Source organism: Crocodylus siamensis, chromosome 8, assembly GCF_052110815.1.
Source record: "Crocodylus siamensis isolate JL-2025a chromosome 8, ASM5211081v1, whole genome shotgun sequence".
In the NCBI taxonomy this organism is placed as follows: domain Eukaryota; kingdom Metazoa; phylum Chordata; order Crocodylia; family Crocodylidae; genus Crocodylus; species Crocodylus siamensis.
Genome location: NC_143402.1, coordinates 73,542,941 through 73,550,779, shown reverse-complemented (window position 1 = coordinate 73,550,779; position 7,839 = coordinate 73,542,941). Strand labels below are relative to the sequence as shown.

Here is a 7,839-nt window from a genome sequence, read left to right as displayed (position 1 = left end):
GTTGTACATACAAAGTCGGCACTGCGCAGGCGCGCTCAGCCGCGCAGGCGTGGAAGGGGGAAGGGCGAGAAGCCGCCTGGGGTTCCCGGCACGCGGCCGGCGGGCTGAGCAGTGTGAGGGCAGCGCGAGCCGCGCCCGATATGGGCGGGGCACTTCCGCCCGCCCGCGCCGCAGCCAACCAGCCAGCAGGCAGGAACGCGCGTCCACTGCGCGGCGGCCCCGCCCACCGGCAGCGGCTTACATAAAACAGCCGGGCAGGTCCTGCGCTGACGTCACGAGCCGGCTCCCAGCATGCCTCGCGGCGCCGGCTATATAACCGGCATCCGGCTGGACGGCCGCTCCCCATTCATTGGCCCCCGCCGATATCTCGGGACCTTATTTCTTCTCTGCCGACGTCGCCGCCAACCAGCAAAATCGCTTCCTTCAGCAGCACCGCCATGCCCGGGTACTCCAGCGACCGGGACCGAGGGTGAGGCCGGGGGGGGTGCCTGGTCGGCGCCCGCCACCGGCTCCTTCCCCGCGTGAAATGGCGGCGGTGGGTGGGGGCCGGGGGCCCCACGGCGCCCGCTTCCCCCTCTCCTCCGCTGCCATGAGGGGGTGCGTGCGAGGCGGGAGGGCCAAGTTCGCGTTGCGGGGCGGGGGGGATGGGCCGGCTCCTTTTGTGCTGCGGGCGGATGCTAATGGCCGGCCCCGCCATGCGGCGGCTGAGGGGAATCAAAATGCCGGCTGCGCTGCCTTTGTTCCTCCTCCTCCTCCCTCCTCCTCCCCCGCCCCCGCCCAGCCCGGCTCTAAAATGGCAGCGGCTGGAAAATGTGGCGTAGGCAGAAATGCCAGACAAAGGAAACGGCGCCGAGGGGGCACCGCGCCGCCCTCTCTTCTTGCCCAAATGCCCGCGGGGGCACCGGCCGCCGCAGTGCTGCTCCCCCCTCCCCCCCACCCCGGGTGGTTTGCATGGAGGACCAAGGAGGGGGAGAAAAAAATCCCCCCCCCCCGCAGCGCCCAGGGGACGCGCTCGGCGCTGCCCGCTCGGCTGACGCAAGTGGGGAGTGTCCCCGCTCTTACGAAAGCCGCCGGGTTTGGCCCCGGTCCAGCCGGCGGTTTATTTATCCATGTTATCTGTCGGCAAGGAAGGGCTTTCGGGGGAAGAAAACAAAACAAAAGGCTTTGCCAGGCGGCACCTCGAGCTTGCCTGCCTCCCGGAGCGGAGCATCTTGTGCGCGGCTCCCATTTTGAGTCTGATGCGCAGCGATTAAAGATGTGCCTGTGTCTCCTGCGTGCCCGCTGGTGGAGCCCTGGGGTGGGAGAGGGATGCGCCTGGCACTGGTGCACATTTATAGGGGGGGCTTGGCCTCTGCCACAGCTTTTTTGTTTGCTGTAAATTCTAACCTTGTCTGCGTCTTTCAGGTTTGGAGCCCCTCGGTTTGGTGGGAGTCGAGGCGGCCTCCTCTCCGGGAAGAAATTTGGCAACCCCGGGGAGAAGCTTACCAAAAAGAAATGGAACTTGGATGAACTGCCCAAATTCGAGAAGAATTTTTATCAAGAGCATCCTGATGTAGTTCGGCGTACCGCGGTACGTATCATGACCATTTTTTGGCTGTTTGTAACCTAACTGGCTTCATATTGCAAGGGTTGTACCCACTGGAGCCTGATGTTTCGAGTCACTACACTGGAAAGCCAAGTTGTTACATTCAAATCAGGCTGCTGCTTGTAGTATGTTTTTTATATTGGTTTAAACAAAAATAAAATATTTTATTTATTTGAATTATTTTGTTTCAATTAATTGACTGTTTTTGTTTTTTTGGGTTTTTTTTCAACAGCAAGAGGTTGAACAATACAGAGCAAGCAAAGAAATTACAGTTAAGGGCCATACCTGTCCAAAACCACTCATAAACTTTTATGAAGCTAACTTTCCTGGTAAGTTCAGCCAATCAGTGCCAAGGCATTTGATTCAAAGCTCATTAAATAGAAACATCAAGTTACTATATGCCCCCCCCCTCTTTTTTTTTCCAGCAAATGTTATGGAGGTAATTCAGAGGCAGAATTTTACTGAACCAACTGCTATTCAAGCCCAGGGATGGCCTGTTGCCTTGAGTGGTTTGGATATGGTTGGAGTAGCACAGACTGGATCGGGGAAAACGCTGTCTGTAAGTTTTTTGTGTTTGTTTTTTCTGTTTTCTTCTTGGGTTTTTAAATACATTTTAGTGTAGTTGTTTAAAGTCTCAGCTTTAATTATGTAAAAGCAGTTAAGCTTGTTCTGGCTTTACAATAAGGGCAGGGGAGTATGTTTGAATAAAAAACTGCCTTTTGTTTTTCTGCAGTACCTGTTGCCTGCCATAGTGCACATAAATCATCAGCCATTCCTAGAGCGGGGAGATGGACCTATTGTGAGTATAATATAAAATATTCTTTCATTCTAGGCTGTTTTTATATTGAGGTGAGTCGGGAGAAGTGTTTATACTCTTCTAGGCAAAATGTCTTATTTTGAGAATAGAACAGGAGTGCTAGTTCACTCCTAAATCATATGTTCTCTTGTATTGGCTGTAAGAGTCCATACTGGTGGCAGAACTTAAAAATTGGGGTAAGTTGTAGCTGTAAACCAATGGGAACTAAGAGCTCTACTAAAAAGCAAATCTGCTAGGTCTTAATTTAAACAATCGGGATAGAACTTTTTTTGGCCACATTCCCTTCAACATGGGAAATAAAATCTTTTATGACTTCCTTTAAATCTTCATTCTCTCTTAAAGGTGAAACATTTTGTAATCATTGCACAGAGAGCTAATCTAATCTAATTATTTCCAGTGTCTGGTGCTGGCACCAACTCGAGAACTGGCTCAACAAGTGCAGCAAGTAGCTGCCGAGTATAGTAGAGCATGTCGTTTGAAGTCCACGTGTATTTATGGGGGTGCTCCAAAAGGACCACAGATCCGTGACTTGGAAAGAGGTATGAAGAGAACTTATTTTTTCATGGCAAGTACATAAACAGTATCTAACTTTTTCTCAGGTGTGGTAATCATAACACTTTTGGTTTAAGGTGTGGAAATTTGCATTGCCACGCCTGGAAGACTCATAGACTTCTTAGAAGCTGGAAAGACTAATCTCAGGAGGTGCACTTACCTTGTGCTTGATGAAGCTGACAGAATGCTTGACATGGGATTTGAACCTCAGATCAGAAAAATTGTAGATCAGATAAGAGTAAGTGTTACTTTTTTCTTTTTTCTTTTTTTTTTTTTTTTAAGCTTAGTGAACCAAGCTAACCTTTTTATTCCTGTAGCAGTCTTCTGACATCTTACATATGTAACAGACTTGCTGTGTCTACCCTGTTTCTCATCTTTGTATACTTTGAATGGGATAAGTGTCAAACTCTTAATTTGGGTTTAGATAGCCCCTGTGGTAGCAAAAGCTGCCATGTACAGCAATGACTCTTAGATTTAACTCGCATAAAGAACTTGCCACTAACCCTGTTTGTAATGACTTTAGCCTGATAGGCAAACCCTGATGTGGAGTGCAACGTGGCCCAAAGAAGTCAGGCAGCTTGCTGAAGACTTCTTGAAGGAATATGTACATATTAACATTGGGGCACTGGAGCTAAGCGCAAACCACAACATTCTTCAAATTGTAGATGTATGTCATGATGTAGAGAAAGATGACAAGTAAGTAACATCTTGAAATAGGGAATCACAAACACTTTTTAAAGATGGGCTTCAAATGTCAAGTCTTTTGTTTATTCTTTTAACTATGATAGAAATGAGTCCATTGGGAAGATATCTAGTTGACTCTTTCCTTTTGTAACAGACTTATTCGATTAATGGAAGAAATCATGAGTGAGAAAGAGAACAAAACCATTGTGTTTGTGGAAACCAAAAGACGGTGTGATGACCTTACCAGAAAAATGAGGAGAGATGGGTATGTTGCTACTTCAGTATATCTTCAGTCTTATCATTTAGTAAGCTGAGGGTATCCCGTGTGTAGCTTCCACAACAACCACATTTTAAATGGATCTTGAGCAACTACAGACATGTGGATTAAACTAATAATTCCCCAGACATTTTAAATGTTCTTTTTTAGATGCTTAAATTTTAAGAACAAAAGCATGCATTTTCAAGAAATGAATGTGTAGGTGTACTGATGCTTGTTAGGTGGTGCTTTTTTAAAATAATTATATGCATGGCATCTTAAGGTTAGTCTTCAACATGCATGTGTTTTGTGTCCCCCCTCCCAGGTGGCCAGCAATGGGTATTCATGGTGATAAGAGTCAGCAGGAGCGGGACTGGGTTCTAAATGGTATGACTCGAGTCTTCCTGTTTTTTCATTTTTGACTGTTTTTCCATTTTTAACAAAGCGGTACAGAGGGAACTGACCAAATGTTTCTTTTTGGTTTTTTGTTTTTGGTGTGTTTTTTACAGAATTCAAACATGGAAAAGCTCCGATCCTGATTGCCACAGATGTTGCATCCAGAGGTCTAGGTTAGTACAACTCCTCTAATGCCAGTTGCCCAAAGTTCTTTAAAGAAAGTTTACTGCTTTCTTTAACCTCTGCATTTTTCTAAGTTTTTTTCACATTAAAGGTGCAGTCTTTGTGGCAAGGCCTAGGCATGACAATCGGAGGACTCGAAGGGGGATGGAGGACTAGTGGAAATGATCGGCTGGCTGCTTCCAGTCGAATAGAGAGGTGAAACCTGAGAGCATTGTGTGCCAGTAATCTCAAAAGGCAAAGATCATCCTCTAAACTACTACCCCATAAACTGTTCTCTCATGAAATAGTTTTCATTCACAGTTCACTTTGCCCTGGTATTTCTCTTCTCTCCCATGCTTTGCATGATTGCCATGGTGCAGTGCTGTTAGTTTGTGCATACTGTTTGCTGTGATCTGTGGGTCTTTGAATTTCAGTGAGTTTGCTGAAATGTCGAAGAAAATAATTACAAACTTCTATGTTCAATGAAATTTTTTTTTTCAACCATGAAATGGAGAGAGCAGCTTTAAAATGTACTAAGCCTTGTACAAATTGGTGAGTACTGGCACATGAGATCTGAGAAAAAGTCCACCTCTCACTCTAGAAAGGGGCGGGAAAGCAAGGCGTCTCTAAATGCCTTGAAAGTCGAAGTTCCTCCTTCACTTATACACTAGTCGTCATGTCGAGACCTGCCAGAGAGAGACACATTCTCAAGTGAACCCTGGCTTCTTGGAAGCGCTTGCCTAGACGAGACACAGTGCATAAAAACAACTTGATGACTTTTGGGGGACAGGTATGTTTTTCTTGCAGCTGCGGTTGAAAGGTCTTGGCAAGACGAGCAGTGTGGCCTTTTTTTAAGCTTCTGATGACTGTGTGTGTGTGAAGGACCTCATGTTTTCATTCTAAGGTCCTCAAATGAGCACATGAAGAGGCTGCTGTGACTTTTAGTGGCCCTACTGCAAGAAGCATTCAGATGTCACTTGATGATTTGTAAAGGGTACTCTTGAGTTGGGAATGACAAGCAAATGCATACTCCTTTCTGGTAAGGTTTTTGGATCACCGGGTGGGTGATAAGTTGGGAACAGATGGAGTGTGCATATTTTTTTTTTTTTTTCTCTTCCCCTCTTCCACAATATTCATGCAGAAATGGATACTCTAACAATATTCTTTGCAGCCAGTAGCTTCTTACAAATACTATTTTTCTAACGTTTATCTTTGATTTGGCTGTTGTGGTGTGCAAAACTTTGTGCGTTGCTTTTTGCCACACTGCAACACTTTACAGATGTGGAAGATGTGAAATTTGTCATCAATTATGACTACCCTAACTCCTCAGAGGACTATATCCACCGAATTGGACGAACTGCCCGCAGTACCAAAACAGGCACAGCATACACATTTTTTACTCCTAATAATATAAAGCAAGTAAACGACCTCATCTCTGTGCTTCGTGAGGCTAATCAAGCTATCAACCCCAAATTGCTTCAGTTGATTGAAGACAGAGGTTCAGGTAAATATTTTGTTAATTAACTGCTAACACTATCTCATCAGTGGAAGCCTTTCCTGTAATCTGGTATATGGTCATCCAAGGAAAAAGCCATTTTGTGTGTTGCACTAAATCGGGGAACTGTACTAATTCTGTGGAAGTGTTGCATCTTGCTGTGTGTTGGCCCATAGGCTTAAATATTTTACTAACCCAGAATGAATGGGCTATTCAGCTGATCTGAGAGAAGCCCAGCTCCTCAACACCTTACCACCTCTCTTGATGTTTAATAGTGGGGAGAAGGGAAACCTTTTCTAAGGGCAGTGCTGCTTCTCTTTTTTCCCCCCCACCCTCAGTTGCTTCTGTTTTTTTGAAATGTCTGTCTATCTCAGACTTCCTAGTTCCCCTGCAAGTTCCATTCCCAGTATATATGGCATTCTGATTACATACTCCACATGCTAAATGAATACAGCATGTGATATTTTCTGATACTTTCTTGGTGTAAACAGCATTTGAAATACAATATCTTATCTGTATTCTTGCTTTCTGCAGGTCGTTCCCGGGGTGATCGACGTGACAGATATTCTGCGGGCAAAAGGGGTGGATTTAATAGTTTTAGTAGAGAAAGGGAGAACTTTGAAAGAACATATGGTGCAGTAGGAAAGAGAGACTTCGGAGCAAAAGCTCAAAACGGGGCCTACAGCGCTCAAAGCTTTAGTAATGGAACTCCATTTGGAAACGGTTTTGCAGCTGCTGGCATGCAGGCCAGCTTCAGGGCTGGTAATCCTGCTGCTGGAGCATACCAAAATGGCTATGATCAACAATATGGAAGTAACATGGCAAATATGCACAATGGCATGAACCAACAGCAGTATGCGTATCCTGCCACTGGTACTGCTCCCATGATAGGCTACCCAATGCCAGCAAGTTATTCTCAATAACTTAGTATATTTAAATGTCTGTTTTTCATAATTGCTCTTTATATTGTGTGTTACCAAGACAGGATAGTTATTTAAGAAACTTATGGGAAATGCAGAAATGACTGCAGTGCAGCAGTAATTATGGTGCACTTTTTTCGCTATTTAAGTTGAATATTTCTCTACATTCCTGAAACAATTTTTAGTTTTTTTGTACTAGAAAATGCAAGCAGTGTTTTCAGAGTAAATGTACAGTGATTTGAAATACCGAAGGCAGTGCATGGCCTTCCAATAAAGATATTTGAAGACTGAATTTTCTTGGAATGGTTGTGTTTGTTTTTTTTGTTTTTCTTCACATGCTTGCAGTTTGCTGAAGCTTTTAAATTCTGGGAAGGAACTTGCTTGGTCTCATGCTAACTTTTGTAAGTCTGTGCACATGTTTTAGTTGGTAAAGAATCTACATACTTTATCTAAAGAACATGATGGGAAGATACATATGTGGTAGATACAGTTAAGCTCATAGTAGCTTCTCTAACAGGATAATGTCAGATATGTCTATGGTTTGGTACTATATGGAAACAGATTACTGAGTTGGTGCTGTTTTGGGGTCAAACATCAAGTCATCTGGGTATGGTCAGTTAGCAGGAACATAAAATGGACCCTGAGGTGTTTCTACTCCTATGTATAGCTTAAAAAAAAAAAAAAAAAGTATGATAGGCCTACATTCAAGATACCTTCCTGTACATTCAAAAAGTTATGCAGTTGTCTTTTACAAGTTTATACCAAGCCTTAGTGGCTTAGGGTAGCTAAAATGATCTTTCATTTTGAGAAATGGAAAAACTACAAGCCAAATGTCTTTTCCAACCTCAGTTTCCCAAACCTTTTCTTCAACTAAACTTGATCATTTTAAATACAGAACATGATAGGGGAGACTTCTGGAGTCTTGTCTGGTACCTTTACACAGCCACAGCCTGTTGGGTAATGCCCACTAAT

At 44.4% G+C, this 7,839-nt stretch overlaps 1 protein-coding gene across 2 annotated transcripts; it reads left to right on the top strand.

The window, feature by feature from the left end:
* Positions 1-288: 288 nt before the first annotated feature.
* DDX5 (DEAD-box helicase 5) lies at positions 289-7,159 on the top strand. 2 transcript variants are annotated; one of them, XM_090059577.1, is made up of 13 exons: positions 289-445; positions 1,405-1,570; positions 1,818-1,914; positions 2,011-2,144; positions 2,319-2,384; positions 2,800-2,941; positions 3,032-3,192; positions 3,478-3,650; positions 3,793-3,903; positions 4,220-4,281; positions 4,404-4,463; positions 5,732-5,956; positions 6,482-7,159. In XM_090059577.1, the coding sequence occupies exons 1-13, from the start codon at positions 438-440 to the stop codon at positions 6,868-6,870; spliced, it is 1,794 nt and encodes a 597-aa protein (XP_089915703.1). In that variant the 5' UTR covers positions 289-437; the 3' UTR covers positions 6,871-7,159. The 2 variants fall into 2 exon arrangements, with proteins under 2 accessions (XP_089915703.1, XP_089915702.1); XM_090059576.1 differs by having other exon boundaries at positions 316-469.
* The last annotated feature ends 680 nt before the right edge of the window (positions 7,160-7,839 follow it).